We start from the raw sequence: 19,226 nt of genomic DNA on the forward strand, positions 1-19,226 counted from the left end.
ACAGTAGAAATTGACACAACATTGTAAATCAACTATAATTTTAAAAAAGGAAAAGAAATAAATGTTAAAAATATAACCCCTCTCCCCCCCTCCACCACCTCCCCACCCCACCCCCCCAAAAAAAACCAAGTAGGATGCAGTGGTGAACAGTGTGGAACAAAGTAAAGGCTGAGAGGTGTTCTAAACCCCTCTGGCCTTTCCTTCGGTTTTACTCCAAGTGTAGGAACAGCAGTTCACACTCTCAAGAGAAATTACCAAGCATATGTTTACATTACAGCTATCAACGTTTTCCTTGGCCAACTAGATTTCTTCTTCATATGTTCTAGGGAAGGAGAAGCAAAGCCCACTAATTCATATCAGACTTTATTGTAAAAAAACATTTCATGCTAACATGACTTCCAGATCCCACATACCTTTTTCACATATTCAGTTTCTTCAATAATATGAGCTGAGGTGGACTCAAATGAGGCAGAATGATCTTCTATCTTGCCCCTCAGGGGAACTGTTGTCATTGTGAAGTCCAGCTTTAGGAAAACAGAAATCAGTTAGATAAAACTAACTTCTTTGGTGTTAAATTTCTGTGGTTTGTAAGCTGGAAGAAGTTCTGTATTGGCACTGTAATCAAATATAGTCAAAAATATCATAAAGGATTGAAATCTGTATATATATCCCAAATCCAGGAATTAATTTAATATTAAAATACTACCAGTTGAAACAATCACTCATAAGGAACTTAAAAATTAAACTTTCTGAGGAGGAAAAATGTGAAACTTTTTCTATTCATTCCATATCAGACTAGAAAACCTAAAGAGTAGAGACTATGCCTTATTCATATTTATATTCTAGTAAATCGTAAGTGCTTAATAAGTGTCCATGGAGCTAAAACAACACAAGTAAAATGTATATATTATGTATATAGGTGTGTGTGTGTGTATATCACTTTATACTTTAGAGAGCCCTTTAATGTACTGCATTTTATTTAAGTCTTGCTAGCCTATAAAGGCCATTAACTATTTGTAATAGTAAAAGACTGGGAAAAGCCCAAATGTCTACAAAAAGATGAATAAACTTCCTACTGCTATAGAATCTTTTTTAGATGTATTTATTCAATGAAAAAGCATTGTGCAGGAAAAGATATATAGTATAACTTTCCTAAGAAGAGATGGAAGAGGAAAATCTGTGATTTACAGTTTTGACATTGTACAATATAATTATTTTACTTAATTATAAAATAAAACTAAATTTAAAAGAAAAAAAAATCCCCCCAAATAATAAACAAATAAAACAAACAAGTATATCTGCATATCAAGAAAGCAAAAAAGTGATCCAATAAATACTACTAAATAAGACACAAAAGTCAACCTGAAGAGAAATGTCTCTGATGGATTAAAACATACCGAAAATTTTTTAATTCCTAAAGTTATGATGTTAAGAGAAAAACCACCACTACCAACAAGAGTTCTCATTATCAAACTCAATGGCGACAGGTCACCGTTAGACTAAAAATTAGCCCCCAATAAGGGGTAAGAGGGATGCCAACAAGCATTTATTTGCCTCTAAGATATGAATTTACCATATATTTCATTGTAATCAAACAGTTGATTAGGAAAATTTTGCTAAAGAATTCCTGCCAATAAATCCAACAGGACTGACGGATTTAGAAAACCTACATTTCACAACCCCCTGTGAAGTCATGGATCTAAGCGAGAATCATCCACCAGTGCTAAAAACTGGTGAGAGGTTCGTGAAGAATGCATTAACCCAAGGTACCCCATTAATCAATCTTTAACAGAAAACTAAAAGAGAGACAATCAGACAGTATATCTTCTGGATGTGGTACAGTCACAAGCAGAAAGCATCACCCATGAAACATGCAGCTCCTCTAGCAAATGATGGTAAATATCTGAACAAAAAGAACCTGTTCAATGACTCTACAAGGATGAAGGTTGCATTCAGCCAAATCCAGATTATGTAACATTTTATAGGAGCAAAAATTACTCTTTCCCCAAATTAATTCTATGAAGAAAGATGGGGATAAGAGAAGAGAAATTGCCATGAATTATGGGTCTTAAGAAAATAGGACCAAATGCAGTATATGAATCTTCTTTGGCTCCTGATTCAAATAAAGCAGCTATTATATAAAGACATCTTTGAAACGACTGGGGAATTTTAACATTGCCTGGATAACAGATGATGTTAGAGAATTATTGTAATTTTGCTCAGTGTGACACTGGAATTACCGAGTATTAAAAAGATCCTATCTGGGGAGTTCCTGTCATGGCTCAGTGGTTAATGAACCTGACTAGGATCCAGAAGGATGTGGGTTCAATCCCTGACCTTGTTTAGTGGGTTAAGGATCCAGTGTTGCTGTGAGCTGTGATGTAGGTCACAGATGCAGCTCGGTCTTGCATTGCTGTGGCTGTGACATAGGCTGGCAGCTACAGCTCCACTTTGACTGACCACTAGCCTGGGAACTTCTATAGGATGTGGGTGTGGCCCTAAAAAAAAAAAAAAGAAAAAAAAAGAAAAGATCCTATCTGTTACTCATTCATACTGAAATACTTGCAAGTGAAATAATATTACATTTGGAATTTTAAAGAGGGTATTTTATTCTAGTACTTAAAGAGAGGAAAAAATGGGTTGAGGTAAAGTTGAAAGAAGTTTGACAAAATGCAAGGAATTGTGGAACCTGGGCAAAGGCACATGAGGTTCACAATAATCCTCTACTATTTTGTTTCTGCTTGAAATTTTTATAATAAATAGAAAAGAACTAAAACTAAAAATAAAAGCTCTGTGAGGTAGAATTATTAACCTTATATTACTGATAAGGAAGCCAAGAGTCTTGTATGTGATGTCAACTTACCCCAAATCACAGTAAAACTAACAGAGCTCAGAGTCAAACCTTCATGTTTTGGACACCAAGATCAAGAGTGTTTCCATCACATTAAAGCCAGATTCCCTAGTGAGAAAAAAAAAAATTAAAATTTAGCAATGACCTACGCTGTTAAAACACACAAAGAATTTTCATATTTGCCAGCTTTCAAATTAGATAGCTTCTGGGAATGCCTCAAAGTCCCACATTTATCCTTCAATGAAATTGACAGAGTACGCCAAGAATTTTCCATTTTATGTTAAATCCTCTTAGACAGCCACTGTGGCTTCCATTTGTTTCGGTGGAACTTGATTTGGCAGTAGTAGCTCTGCAAGTGTGTTTTTTGTAGAATGTGAGTGGAACTACTTCTGTTACTCAAACCTCTGAAGTCTCTTTCAGGATTAAGTTATTAGTCCAAAACAACATTTAAATGTGGAAGTAAAAGAAACACCCACAGAGACAGTAAGCAATGTGTTTGGAAATGAGAGAAGGATGGTCGGCAGGAGTGGAGGCCATCAAGCCCTGGCCCAGGAGCCCAGTCTGGCTTCCTATCTGTTAGGAGACCCTATGAATGGTTCTCACATTTTTTTAATGGTTCAAAAAAAAAAAAAATCAGAAGAAGAATAACATTTCATGACACATGAAATTTATATGAATTTCAACTTTAATGTCCATAGATGAAGTTTTACTCTAAAATAATTATGGCCATTCCCTTACATATTGTTTATGCTGCCTTTGCACTATAATCGCTAAATTGAGTAGATTCAACAAAAAAAATATATGGCAAGCAACATCTAAAACATTTACTATCTGGTCCTTTACAGAAAAAGTTTGCTGACACCTGGGTTAGAGGCAGGAAGTAGAATCAAAAGCAGTGGGAAAAAAAGAGGCAAGCAAAGCAACAGATTTAGTCTAAGTTGCAAATGTTCTTCAGTCTCCCTTGATATGTAGTCCCATTTGATTGACTTAGCTTCTGTTCTCTTTAATTTTATTTTTGTGTATTTATTTTTCTTTTTAAGGCTGAAAATGATCATTATACAACTACAGATGTGATAAATTCATTGAGTAATAAAAAAAGAAACACCTAACAACACACAAAAATGAATAAATAAATAAAATAAATCCCCCCACCAAAAAAAAAAAAAAAAGAGGCTGCATCCATGGCATGCGGAAGTTCCCCAGTTAGGGGTCAAATCAGAGCTTTGGCTGCTGGCCTAAGCCACAGCTATGGCAGCACTGGCTCCGAACCACATCGCTGACCTATGCTGCAGCTTGAAGCAACGCCAAATCGGAGGCCAGGGATCAAACCTGCACCCGCATGGATACTAGTCAAGTTCTTAACCCGCTGAGCCACAATAGGAATTTCCCTTCTGTTCTCTTTTTAGTGTGTTAGTCATGGTATACATTACCAAATGATAAGAGGCATTTCCTCATAGAGATTAATCACTCTTTAGAATGGATCCCACTGCATTCTCGAAGTCCTTCATTAATATGAAAAATGCATCAGGCCTCACCTGATGCATCCTAAAACATATTCTCTTCCATGCCTTTTATTCTTAATATCAAAAATTCTCTTCCACCTATGAACTTATTTACAAAACAAAAATAGGCTCACTGACATAGAAAACAATTACACAAGGGGATGGGGGTGGGGAGGGTGTTAAATTAGGAGTTTGGGATTATATACAGATATATATATATATATATATATATATATATATATATGCACTTCTATATATAAAATAGCTAAATAGCAAGGACCTATTGTTATAGCACAGGAAACTAGACTCAATATCTTATAATAATTTACAATGGAAAAGAATCTGAAAAGGTATATATGTATATATCATATATGTGTAAATATATGTATATAAATAACTGGGAGTTCCCTTCGTGGCTAAGCAGGTTAAGAACCCAACTAGTATCCTTGAGGATGAAGGTTCAATCCTTGGCCTCATTCAGTGGGTTAAGGATCCAGTGTTGCCATGAACTGTGGTGTAGGTCGAAGACATGGCTTGGATCTGGTGTTGCTGTGGCTGTGGCATAGGCTGGCAGCTGCAACTCCAATTCAACCCCTAGCCTGGGAAGCTCCATGTGCCACAGGTGCAGTCATAAAAAAAATTAAATTAAAATTAATTAACTGAATCACTTTGCTGTACACTAATACTGCATTATAAATTATACCTCAATAAAAACAACTTTAAAAAAACTTCCGCTCCTTAGCCACTGATATTTATCAAAACATCCTCCCCTCACTGGCTGAGCATCTTAAACAAGTTACATAAAATCTTAGCCTCAACTTACATATCAGTATAATAAGGGTGATAACACCCAGAGTTGTAAAAATGAGGACGTTTTACAATCCCTGATTGCAGAAGACACTCAGTGGACAGTAATTGTTAATATTGTTGCTCTAATGATTTATTTTATGAATAAGTACAGACAATAAGCAATCTATAACAGAGAGGGTAAATCATACCTATCTGGTTGCAAAGCATATTTTCAACTCTACTTATATGAAATCAAATCCCATTTCTCTCTTGGTTCACGAAACTCCCATGACCACAGTCCTTCATTTGTACAAAGAAACCCAAGGGAAACTTAAGCCTGGCTGGCAAAGCCTAAATTGCCATACGGCATTACCGTCCTGGGGAAAATCCATCATAGCATTTCATTTCTGCCAGAAGTAGATTAGGCAGATAAAAATTTCAAAATAAAACACAATCAGTTAATTAAAGTGAGAAAAGAATTGTATTTGTTTTATGCCAGAGTGGATTGAAGACAGCTTACAAGTGGCATTACGCCAAGAGGTATTATTTCCTAGATCAGGACATTTCGAACAACGCGGCTCCCGGGGGAAGGGGAGGTGCTGAGCAGACAGAGCTTTGCCGTCTGGACTTGAACCAGAGCAGCTCTGCTTTGTTTTGTTCTCTCACACACTGAATTTTTCCGTGAGACTTTCTGTGAAGAAAGAAAGTGCTACAACAAAAAGGTTTGGAGGCAGACTATTTAGTTTCATGGCCTGACTGTGCTACTCACTAGCTGTGTGACCTTGAGCAAGTTCCTCAACCTCTCTGTGCCTCAGTTTCTTTATCAGTAATATTAATATTAGTATTAATAATTATTAATAATAAAAATAATAAACAACTTATGGTTATTGTGACTTAACATTTGCCAAGCACTTATAATAGTGCTTAGGAGTTCCCATTGTGTCTCAGCAGTAATGAACCCAACTAGTAACCGTGAGGACATGGGTTCAATCCCTGGCCTTACTCAGTGGGCTAAGGATCCAGCATTGCCATGAGCTGTGGTGTAGATCACAGACTCAGCTCAGATCTAGGGTTGTTGTGGCTGTGGTGTAGGCCAGCAGCTGCAGCTCCGATTTGACCCCTAGCCTGGGAACCTCCATCTGCCACAGAAGTGGCCCAAGAAATGGCAAAAAGACAAAAAAAAAAAAAAAAAGTAAATAAAATATAAAGCTGTTACCCACAATTACTGCTGACAAGTAGTGTGAGTAGTAGAGAAGAATCAGGTAGTACTTTAAACAGTCTGCAGATCGAGCTGCTCGATAAAGAGAAATCCGCTTTGGGGGATTTTAAGACTAACAAGTCCATGGTATTGATTTTTTCTTGATAATGCAGAGATATTTGTCAAGATCCTCAGCTGATCATACAACATCTAATGAACAGTTTACCATTTACAAAGCAACTTGTACACATTATTGTGAATTAGAATCCATGTGATAAACCAACATATCACTGGGCACCCAAGATTATGTAAACCTACTTTTTTTTTTTTTTTTTTGCTTTTTAGGGCTGCACCTGCAGCATATGGCAGTTCCCAAGTTAAGGGTCTAATCTGAGGTACAACTGCCAGGTTACACCAAAGCCACATCAAAGCCAGATCCAAGCCTCGTCTGAGACCTACACCACAGCTCACAGCAACATCGGATTCTTGACCCACTGAGCAAGGCCAGAGCTCAAACCTGCAACCTCATAGTTCCTAGTCAGATTTGTTTCTGCTGCACCATAACGGGAACTCCTAAACCTACTTCTTTGATCAATGACATAAGCATGGCTCAGTCATTACACAATAAACACATATAAGACATTGTTATGGGTTAAATTCTGCCCCCCTCCATTCATATGTTGAAGCCCCCAGCCCCAAATATCTCCAAACGTGACCTTATTTGGACACAAACTTTTTGCAAATGTAATTAGTTATGATGAGGTCATACTGGAGCAGCATGACTCTAATCCAAGTCTTACTGATGCCTGAATAAATAGGGGAAATTTGGACACAGATGCATATAAGGAGAACTCCATGTAAAGTTGAGGGCCAAGATCAAGGTGGCTGCCAAGCAATGCCAGAAATTGCCAGGGAACCACCAGAAGCAGAAGAAGAAGCATGGGACAGATTCTTCCTTGCAGCTTTCAGAATAAACCAACCTTGCCAACCCCTAGACCTTGAACTTCCAGCCTTAGGAAGTGTGAGACAGGAGAGTACTACATTTAAGCCACTCAGTGTGTGTCATTTTATTACAGCAACCTTAGGAAATGAATACAGGCACTGTTTATAGTCCAGAGATTTTAACAGAAGTGTTTCCTTCCTTTATTTAACCCTTGATTGATTCATTCATATATTACATATTTATTGAGTACAGCTGTGTTAGGAGATGTGGCCACAGAAATGAGTCAGAGACCCTGCTTTCATGGAACTTTCAGAGCTGAAGGGGGAGACACATTAAACAAAACAATAAATATGTAAGGAACGTAATCAGAGGTGTTGACAAGTGTCATGAAGAAAAGCAGAGCAGGACAACAGAATAAAAAGCAGTGCTGTTTTGGATGGGTAGTGAGAGAAAGCTGATCTGAAGAGGCGGCATTGAAGACTTAAAGGAGGTAAAGCCATGTGGCCATCTGGGGGAAGAGGATTCCAGGCAGAGAGCAAGAACAGAGGCTGAACTCGTTTGAAGTCATGTTCTAAAAACAAGGTACACAGTGTAGCCTACGATTTTTTTTTTTTTAAATGGACAGGGATTCTTTAGAAAAACAGACGGAAACTGGAGACTTTCATTTACCTAAGGAGTTTTCCCTTAGCCACTCAAAACAGTTCTAGTCCTGGCTGATATGGCCCCCTTAGGGTTGAAGGAAATGCAGGGTACACCAAAGTCTGGGACGCTGCCAGGGGCCACAGGACATACACAACTGACTCCAGGTCAGCCCTGAGAAGGGGCAAGGAAGTGCAATTGGCCACACAGTGGTGGGTGCCAGGATGGAATCCCCCTCCCAGCTATGTGGTCTCATCACCTGCAGGAGCCTTTGCAGGAAAGATCCCTTGCTTGTTCTTCCTCACTCGCTGGGGCTAGAGCACAGGTACAACTCCTAGATGCCAGCAGATCCCCACCTGGAAAGGCCAGGAATGGACTGTCCCTTGGGCTTGTTGAAAATCCCGTCATTATTCTGGGAAGGAAGGGGTCTGGCCCAGAACTGTGCTTTGTGTCCAGTGGCAAGGACATCAGTGTGGTGACAATGGCAAGGCCAGAAGGACTCTACCCTCTTCTCGCTACAAACTGATCTTGGTTGAGGTACCAGGAGTGGGCGCTCCCATTTCCAGACCCAGTTTTCCCATCAATTCTGGATGCTGCTCCATGTTCTTCCAGTAAATTCCTTTCCTACTTAGGTTAGCCGGAGTAAATGATTCTGCTTAGAAACCAAGAGCCCTGGTGGGTTTTTAGCACCATTTTTGAGTTTTCAGCTTCTCGGTTCTGAGCCAACAATATTGATAATTATTTCATCCTTGTTCACTAGTATAGAGAGCTCAGAAATAAGAAGCTGAAAGGGTAAGTTTCAATTAAAGTGCTACAAGGGTAATTAGGTTATATGAGGGGTAAAAAAGCTTACATATCTCCAGACCTATGAAGAGAGTGGCCGTGTCCTGAATACTGAATAGCACACCTGTTCTGCAGTGACAATACACGGCACAATGGTGACCTCCAGTGTCAGCTGGCTCAATCTCAGGCAACTAAAAATGTTGCACAGTATATCAAAAAACACTCATGTTAACTCTGAGCCCAAGTAATGGCAATGCTGTGTGCAAGTAATAGTCTAAGTAGAGTTTTAAGTAGAACTAATTTTTATTCATTTCTAAATGCTACTCATTTGTATACACACATATATTTATATCACAGTAAGTGCTATAGAAAGCTCTTAGATATGAAATAAGAGCTATTTAGTTTGGGGGGGAAGGGTTGAAATATTAGTACAAATACAATATACAAATATGCACCATTGACAAAGCACTGTGCCATTTACAAAAAAAATTATTTTCTATATATTGTTGAAATTAATCATCACAATACCCTGTGCTAGAAATATTACATGTATGTCTATATATCTATATATTGTGGCAACCAAGTCACAGGAAAGCAATATGTTTTTAAGAATTAACCTCATCACCTGAATCTAAATAGACTGACCTCATGTCCAAGGCCTTTGCTTTTTTTTGGTCTCATCCATGGCATGAAGAAGTTCCCAAGCCAGGGATCAAACCTGCACCACAGCAGTGACCCAGACACAGCAGTGACAATGCTGGATCCTTAACCTGCTGAGCCACCAGGGAACTCCAAATCCAAGCGTCTTTTTAATGAAATAATCTATCTTCATTTTTCATTGGTATAATTCGAAGCTTCGAAAGACAGCTAAAAGTTTTGTCCAGTGCCCAGTATAGCAGTTCAACTGTAAAGTGGGGCAAATCACCTGAATCTCTTCCCATGGGGGGAAGGGTGAGCAGGAGGGACCAGGATCTGTTGAGAGCCCACCACACGCAGTCTGGCAGGTGCTGCCTTTAATAATCCTCATGAACACCTTGAGGGGTTGGTGTTATTGTTTCCATCTTACAGATGAGGGAACAAGACTCCCCAAGATCAAGCAGAGATGGCTCAATAATGATGGCCGTGAACCCCAACCCACACATCTGAGGCTCCTTCCCACTTCTTGCTTTGCCTCCTGCTACATTCTGCACAGATTTCTAAGCCTTGTTTCTTGGGCCCAAGCAAGTTTAATCACAGGGGTTTTCCAAAGTAAGTGGCTAAGTAACAGTGTTACTTAACAGTGCTGTGAGCCCCCAGGTGTGTCCTTCAGGAGCCTGAGCAGGTGTCGTCACAATGGACTTAATCCACAAACAGAGGCGGTGCAACTTCATGGCTTGGGACTCAATCGTTTGTGCCCACAAGACCGTCCTACTCCCCTAGCTGGGCATCCTTGGAAAAGCTTTTAAATTCCTTTAGGCTTTAGCCTCCTCAACTGAAGAACCCAAATGAAACTGCTAACTTCCTCATAGGACAATTATATGATGACTAAATGGGATAACACATAAAAAGTGCATCGTGGGATATCTGACCCTAATACAATTCAGAGCATATAATTATCTTTATGTTCACAACTCATCATAGACATTTGCTTTTAGAGCATCATTTGAAAGTGTCAAGGCCTAAGGCCAGTTGTCCCCTCACTCTTCCTACCCCTCATCCTCGCACTCAATTGTTCTTCCTGCTTTGTACCCCTCCTGATCCAATCAACAGTCAACATAAAAGCCACTTAGGACTTGTCAGGGAAGACAATACAAAAAGAAGCGTTGTCACTGACAGATAGCCCCTTCATTTGTAACATTATAAGGAAGGTGCTCTTTCAGAAAATTTCTTTTGTGGAGATTATGAAATGTTTTAGAAGTAAAAGTCTCAGGGATTTATAAAATATCTACAGTGTCTTAAATTGGTCTTGGGATATGTTAGCTTCAATATCATTTACTTCATGTTAAAAATTATCCCACGCAGGGGGGACAAAACAGGTAATAGCGCGTGTGGGTGAGGAGAGGGGGAAGCTGGAATGCCTGTGTGTTGCTGGTGGGAAAGGAAAATGTACAGCCACAGGGCTGACGTCTTGGGTGGTCTCCTAGAAAGTTAAGCACAGACTGTAAACACAGAAATCCCTCTTTTAGGAGATTTGTTTTGTTCCATAAAACAGCACTGTTTATAACTGCCAAACACTGGGGAAAAAATTCAAATATTCACCAACAGGTGAATCCTACTCATCAATACAAAAAATAACCTACTGATACACACAACAACCTAGATGACTCTCAAGTGCATTATGCTGACTGAAAACAGCCAAATACAAAGGCTGCGCATTCCAAGTTTCCATTTATATGACATTCTAGAAAAGTCTAAACTATAGGTACAGAACACTGACCTGGGGATGGAGAATGGGGAAGGGACTGACTCCAAAAGGGACACAGAAGAATATGTGGGGGGAGGGGGAGAGGGGAGTTGGTGATGGAATTGTTCTGTATCTTGATGGCGATGATAGTTCCATGACTAAAATCATTAGTCAAAACTTACAGAACTTAGATGCGTTTTTAAAATATACTTTTATTTGAAAAACAGTAATTCAACAGTACCCTAGAAAAAGCCAAGAACAATTGAGATTTCAAGATCCAAGTAACCTCACTGATTTTATCAGAATGAACTGGAAGCCACAGTTAGCTGGATTTGTTTTCATTCACTCGAAATGTTGACCTCCCTCCAAAAGTATAAATTGCAAAAAGAGCAATGGCGTCAGAATTGTTAAAAAGCAAGTAACTGCTGACAGGTAGGTAGAGCTGTTGGTCATACAGCAGTCCCTGAAGTCTGACATTCAATATGGTGATAAAAACAGGGACATCTCAAAACATCTTAAGAAAGTTATCATAATTATTATTCATTAAAGTGGAAAAGTAGGAGGAAATATGTAAGAATATATAACACTTATATAAGTATACTTGCAGTAAGAAGATTTAAATCTAATTCTTGAACCAAGAATTCCTTATCTACCAACTCTTTCCTAATTGTTTTTAGATATATAACATGTCTTCATTCTTCACAGTTGAGCGTAAGTACGTAGACTATTGGTCAGTGAATACAGGGTCTATTCATCCCTGAAGCAGCTGGGATGGTGCTTTACCACCTCCTCTGATCATTTTCCTGTGCCAGGAAGAGGTCAGACTCCAGCACAGCCTCCTACCAAAATCCAGGGGATAATAGAGAGATACAGGGGTGATAAGCAGCTCCTGGTTCTGGGTGAAACCAAGTTCCTTATATCAGATCACGTGAACATGAGTGATGAGTGAATGAACCCACCAAGTAATTACAAGAAGCTTATGTTATGGCTCAATGGCTGAGTGAGCCTCCTTGCTCTTGGTGAGTAGACACAACACGGGGAGCGTGTCCATGCCGATGTCCAAGTGTGTAAAAGTGAGAAGGATGAAGATGGATTCCTGTAATTGGTATTTGACACTCAGGAGACATTTGGAATGAAATTGCCAGTGTAAAAGCAATAAAAATGCACCTGTTCTAGAAATCTTAAAATCCTTACCAGGTTAGAGAAAAAGAGAGGTTACCAATGGAGATGTGTCAATTCTTCTAACCACAGATCAGCAAACAGTAGTGTTCTGAGCCAAGAGTTCCAGTAAGTTGTTCTGATATTTCCAGCAGACAAAATTAGCTCCAAATGAGCACATCCAGCTTTGGGAAACTATTTAACCTAGACTACCTTATTTCCAAATTTTAGGAGCTTAAAAATAAAATCCTTTGCATTCCAGGTTGTCAATAAAAGGTTTAATGCTCTTTTTTTTTTTTTTTCCCTAATAGGAACTTGCAATTTCAGCAGTAACTTATAGACATTCGGAGACAGAGCGTCCTCTCCAGTTTCACAGAATCTGCCAACATTTTATAGAAGGGTTTCCACTCAACTGGAGAAATCTCCCTACAGAGGATCTTTAGCCATAAGCTGTCAGGTGTAACCCACTAAAAATGCATTTGCCATTAAGAGTTGACACAAAGTAGGGTGAATGGGAGTGTATAAGAAAACCACTCTGATGGAATTGCTGTTTAAGGTCCTGGTTCCCGAAGAGAAGTATATAACAAAAGCCAATTATTTTGTAGTGCTAGAAAGTTCTTACTTGGTTTGTTCTGTAGACTACTCACAGAAAACACTAGTGCTTAACAGGAACCTGGAATAATTTATAATTTGGTTCTAGCTCCTCTAAACACCCTGGAGGAAAAAGGAGTACCAACTCTTCGGTTGTGAACTTTAAGAACTCAAACTAATGGCTAATTTGGAAAGTCAACAAACAGTTGATCAGCTTCATTCTTTACTCCAGTCATAGAAACTACGGAGTAATAAAACCAAAAGCATGTAAATCCAGATGCACTCCTTTCTGGCTTAAGGCTATAGACGACCCAGGCTTTATGTTAAGTGTGCCACTAAAATATATTACTAAGAAGTGCTCATATTTTTAAGAGTATTTCAGTTATCACTGTTGGGTCAAACGATCATCAAAATCCCCCAGCTTTTGTAGTTCCTGCAGTGGCACAGTGGGTTAAGAATCCTGACTGCAGCGGCCTGGGTCATTTTGGAGTTGTGGCTTCGATTCCCAGCCCAGGACAGTGGGGTTAAGGATCCAGGATTACCCCAGCTGTAAAGTAATGTCACATCCCTGACCTAGGAACTTCCATATGCCGAATTAAAAAAACAAACAAACAAACAAAAAACCATTTTAAATGCATATTGTTTGTGAAGAAAACATATCAGTGGAGACATGGGCTCTTTGCAAATATCGATGTCAAGAGTTAAAGGTTTTCGGGGTCCAACCTAGTATACGAATGAGGGATGCTTCTTGCCACTGGCACAGGGTTTACTATTTACTACTTTCATGGGGTATCCCAGAAAGATCTCAGTTATGATACATTCAGTAAATATCAGTAATCCATGTCAAGAATATATTTTTCATAAATATAAATAGGAGTTTGGCTCCTATCAGTTATTTTAAAATTATGCTATCATGGGAGCTGGACACAAATTTCTGTCTTACCACTTCAATGTGATGGCAAAAGGGCCCATCAATGAGTAAGCAAAATGTGGTATAGCCATTCAGCAGAATGAACATCAGTTAGCAATAAAAAGGGACCCCTAGTGATACCTGCCACAATGTGAATGCACGTCAAAAACATTATTCTAGGTGAAAGAAGCTAGATGCTAAACACTCTTCTGTATGATTGCATTGTATAAAGTGTACAGGAAAGGCAAATCTAAAGAGTCAGAAAGTAGACTGGTGGTTGCCTGGGGCTGGGTCTGAGGATGGGGAGTGACTGCAAACAGCCCCTTAAGATGGGTGGTTAAGGGGGGATGAAAATGTTCTAGAATTGTACTGTGATGATGGTTGCCCAATTCCATAAATGTTACTAAAAATCATTGAATTGGACACCTGGATTTTCTGGTATGTATATTATACTTCCAATAAACCTGCTTTTGAGAAAACAGCAAAAGAATAAAAAAAGGGAAAAATGCCTTGCATAAAGTCATTCTTCTGCTCTGAGGTAAAATATGACTGTAGTCATATTTTTTAACTTACAGGAAAAAAAAAAACTTGGATACAGTTTTCTCAATTTGAAATTTTTCACTCATTGATTTTTTTTCCCCCTAAATTACTGGCATCTACTACTCCAAGTTTAGTTTTTATTTAATTCCCATGAAATTGATATTAAACTATTTCAAGTTTAATATCAAAATACTGCATAGCATTAACAGACTACAATATTCCTAAATTCTTCCCCAGCCTAAGCAAAAGAGGAAACTGACCTAAGACGCAAATTCCTTTTAAAATCTATTTAAGTCAGTGTAAAAGAGTCAGTGATTTGAAACTAATCAGTCACTGTTAAAAATAGATGGATGATTAGGTGTGGTCCCTAATCTATGGCCTCAGGGTTGCCCTGAAGGATTTCAAACTGGTGTAAATTCCACAGGGACAAGAATGTGTCTTATTTGCACAAAGCTGTATCCCTCTGTGTCCCCAAGACAGAACAGGGTGCCCTGCACAGCAGGCACTCAACAAGTATTGGTTCAATGAGTATATGAATAGGCCCCTAAATTCTCTCTCTCTCTCTCTCACACACACACACACACACACACACACACACACACACACACACACACACGCGCGCGGGCACGTGCTTGCTTTTGTTTTCCAGACTCAGTGGATGGCTGTTTCCATGCTCAGTAAAATGTAAATACACTTAAACAGGCTATTACATTCAGAGTAACATTTTGCCATTATATTTTTTTTTCTATCAACAAATGGCCATCTAATTTTGATGTAAATATCTCACTTCAAAGACTCAAAGCTACTACTTCAAAAGACTTTTACAGTCCCTTCCAAATTCTTCAGTTGTTTCCTTTTTCAGTCATAATTCCAAACAAATAAATGTACACCTCATTTTTTAGTTTTGGCCAAATCTAGCTTATGTTTTTCAGCTTTGTCAGGGCTTTAGATTATAGCTCAAGCCCACTGTCCAGCACATTATAAATCAAAAAGCTAACAAATACATGCATCCCTGTTATTAATTCATGAAATCACAACAATGAATTATACAACTGAAATAGTATCTGTATATATTTCAGGAGTCTCTTTTTAGTTAGTGCAGCTTTAGTTACCATATTCAGCAAATCACAAAGGTAAAAACCTTTAAGTTTTCCTGGGTCGCAGGAAGTGTCAGCCATTTTCATTCTTTCTGTAAGTAATTGAGAAGGCCCTGCCTTAGGCACAAATTCCTCTGTGTCAGGGACCACCACTCTCAAATCAGTGGCATAGAGGGAGGGCTAGGGGGAGGGGCAGTGCAGCCCAGGAAACAGCAGCACCATTTGTGTCCGCTAGGATATCTGAGACTAAAGCTCAGATCGTATTTCTGAAAAGCCAGACTTGTGCAGAACTGAATATTTAATAGCACAGGTAAAATCAAAAGGACAGATTATGTTTTCCCTATTGCAAATGCAGAATAATTCCCTTTTGGACACTTCATCTAGACTGTATATAAAAGGAAGTAACAAAGGTTTTGATTCCTGAAATGAAACAACTATAGTATAAATAGTTATGTATGCTTGAGTTATGCTTCATTTATGTATGGGGCTAACTGCATCTTCTGTGCATATATATATGATCATATATAATTTATATATGTAAATAATAATATTTGATTATGTACGTAATTTTTTTCCTTTCAAAGAAGGTTGAAAATGTACAGCCATGTCATCATCCAATCTAAAATCTACCCTTGCACCGTCCTGTGCTATTCTTTCCGTAAGTTGACACTGCTCCTCTGCACAACTGCCTGGGGCTGAGTAACTTTCAGTTCTAAAATCCCATGACCATAGATAGCACTGTCAACCAATAGGCTGTTCTCCTTTAGCTACACCTGCAGCTACAGATGCCAGCACGGATGAATGAAGGTGTAAGACAACCATCTTCACTCACAAGCATTCGTTTGTGCTCTTAAAAATTTCAGGCGCGGTGATCTGTCAAAGTCGCCGCGCGGGGGTTCACAGGTGACAGCAAGTTTTCTCCACCGCCTCTGAATCGCGAGAACCCCTGGCCGAGGGACGGCATAACAGCAATCGAAATAAATAATCAGGTGTGCACAGGGCTAAGGGTGGGGCATTCTCTCTCGAGGAAGGTAAGCTCCGTTCCTGGAAGAGCACAAACTTTTCGCCCAAGGAATTCAAGTCCAGAAGAGAGGTTTACAGGGAGAATATCCTCCTAACCGAGGATCTGTTTACAGGAAAATGTCTTTGGTGTGAGGGCGGCGCTGGGGGAACCGGCTCCAAGGGCACCTGGACATTCACTCACCTGGGGGTGACCTGTGCGCGGATCGCAGGGGCTCGTCTACCTTGGAGGGCGCTCAGCCAGAGCAGGATTCTGCCGCTGCTCCTCCCCTCGGCTCTGGACCTGGGCTGAGTCTTCTCCGTGGGGCTGGCTGGCTCCACCCCTCAGGGAGCGCCCGGGGCAGAGTCCGGCGCCCTGGTGGCTCCGGGGAGGAGCCTAGGCTCCTGCCGCCCCCGGAAGCACACGCCGGGCCCCAGGCGCTCCGGGGTGCCTTCCCTGCATCCCTCAACACTGCGTACCTCTCAGTAACTGAGTCATGTAAAGAGGGTAGTCGCTGCTTTATTAAAATGTTCTCTTTGCACAAACAATAAACTTTTGTTTTTGTTGCTTATAAATAAGCCTTTTTTATTTCGGAGTAATTTTAGATTTACAAAAAAAGTTGCAGAGAGAGTATAGAATTCTCCAAAACCCCCCTGCCGACGTCCCCTAATATTCATGTATTACATCGCCATAGTAGGCTGGTCAAAACTAAGAAGGTAACACTGATCCCTTTCTATTAAATAAACTCGACTTTTTTTTAGATTTCACTGGTTTTCCCCCTAATACCATTCTGTTCCAGGATCTCATTCAGGTTTCCACACTGCACTTAGTGTTAGGTCTTTTTAGTCTCTTCTTGTCTATGACAGTTTCTTAGTCTTTTCTTGTTTTCCTTAACTCAGTCAGTTTTGAAAACTTCGGCTAAGCTATTTTGTGGATATCTATCATTTATTTATTTTTTTATTTTTTAATTTCCTGGAGTATAGTTGACTTACAGTGTTGTGTTAGTTTCAGGTGTACAGCAAAGTGAATCAGTTATACCTATACCTGTATCCATCCTTTTTCAGATTCCTTTCCCAAATAGGCCACCACAGGACATTGAGTAGATTCCCCTGTGCTCTACAGTAGATCCTTGTTACTTACCTATTTCATATTTAGTAGCGTGTGTACACCAAACCAACCTCATTTGGTCTTGTCTGATGTTTTCCCATGATAAGGCTGTGGTTTGGGGTTTGGGGGAGGAAGACCACATCCTACTAGGTGCTGCATGACAGCAATCCTTGTTACTTGGTTAAAGTAGTGTCTCCCTGGTTTTTCCAAGGCAGAGCTACTATTTTTCTCTTTCCATCTTTGGATGACTAAGTTTAGCCCATATTTCAAGAGAGGGTGGGGAGAAGGAAAGTCCATCTCCTGGGGGGAGGCGTATCTACATTATTTGGAATTATTCTGTAGAGATGTGTTCCTTCTCTCCCATATCCCTATCTATTCAATCAGTATGGATTTATATATATATTTCTTGTATATTTTGAGCTGTAATTCAACAGTACATTACTTAATTTGCTGCTCAAATTTTTCCACATTTGACGATGGGGAAATCTTTCAGATTGGCTCCTGTGCCCTTTTGAAAATTCTTACAGAGCAGGTGAGAAAAGGAAATTCATTAATTATTTGCTCTGCCCCTCTCACATTTAACAGATTTGGAAAACTTCAACCAAAGTCTTCCAAATCTGAAGATTATTCGGAGTCTTCCTGGAAACCCCACAATTACTGATTCTCACTCTGGGAATAGGAAGTAAAAAGAATCCCCCCCCCCCACACACACACACACCCCAGTAGATCAACTTGTGGATCAGGACCCAATCAGAGAAGTGAAAGTTGATAGTTCTTAGGTAAGTTTTGGTTAACTAATCCTTGTGGCTCTATGAAATAGATATGTGTATATTTGGAGATAAACCATGTGCCAAAGATAGTCATGGCTGTTTATTACTAGTTTAAACATTGAAGAAATCCAGCTGTTGAGGAGCCTTCCTTCTGTTGCTTTGGCTGACTCATGTTTGCGTGTGCAGGTTGGTTCCATAAACAGCACATTTCCTCCTCAGAGCTCTTGTCTGGCTCAGCATTTGATGCTGCCCTGTTTTCTGAAACCCTCCCACCTCTCTTCCTGTCCTGAATTCTTCATGGAAAGGGAAATCTACTCCATTAGTTCAAATTTTGCCAGATAAGCAGAGGATGGATGGATGGTATAGTAAGCACCACACCATCTGGCACCACAGAGCTAAGTGATTTTCTCTTTCATGTGTTTTTTGTTCTTTGGGTTTTTTTTTTTTTTTGGTGGGGGGGGTTGTTTGTTTGTTTGCTTTTTAGGGATGCACCTGTAGCATATGGAAGTTTCCAGGCTTGGGGAATCAAATTTGAGGGGTCAAATCAGAGCTGCACCTGCTGACCACAGCCACAGCCACAGCCACAGCAACAGCAACACAGGGCAGGATCCAAAGCTCCTCTATGACCTACAGCACAGCTCACAGCAACACCGGAGGATCTTTAACTCACTGAGCAAGGCCAGGAATCAAATCCACATCCTAGTCAGGTTCTTAACCCACTGAGCCATAATAGGAACTCCTCTTTCATGTATTTTTGACAAAGTTACTAAAAATAATGATAGGTAAGGGGGAAATTTTTGTATTTAAGTGTCAGTACATCCCAGAAGAAATCGACAAGCTTGGAGAAGGTGAGATTTTTGTGTACTTTTCTGGAAAGAGAAGGGAGGTATTAACTGAAAGTAACAATTCTAATCAGTATGAAAATACTGACTGTATTTCATGGTTCTGCAAATGTACAATTCCCT

At 39.6% G+C, this 19,226-nt stretch overlaps 1 protein-coding gene across 2 annotated transcripts in view; it reads right to left on the minus strand.

The window, feature by feature from the left end:
• CCDC68 (coiled-coil domain containing 68) overlaps positions 1–16,702 on the minus strand; it is a 50,574-nt gene extending 33,872 nt beyond the window's left edge. For both annotated transcript variants that reach the window (XM_001926362.8, XM_084966694.1), the window contains exons 1-3: positions 16,589–16,702; positions 2,864–2,959; positions 414–524 (exon numbers count right to left, since the gene is read on the minus strand). In XM_001926362.8, coding sequence (XP_001926397.4) covers positions 414–512 — 99 coding nt within the window. In that variant the 5' untranslated portion in view covers positions 513–524; positions 2,864–2,959; positions 16,589–16,702. The remainder of the gene's footprint in view (positions 1–413; positions 525–2,863; positions 2,960–16,588) is intronic.
• Between the last annotated feature and the right edge of the window lie 2,524 nt (positions 16,703–19,226).

This window comes from Sus scrofa, chromosome 1 (genome assembly GCF_054392235.1).
Source record: "Sus scrofa isolate SSC_HxYL_T2T_F1_AM1 chromosome 1, Sscrofa_HxYL_maternal_Yorkshire_Landrace_v2.0, whole genome shotgun sequence".
NCBI classification, from domain to species: Eukaryota; Metazoa; Chordata; class Mammalia; order Artiodactyla; family Suidae; genus Sus; species Sus scrofa.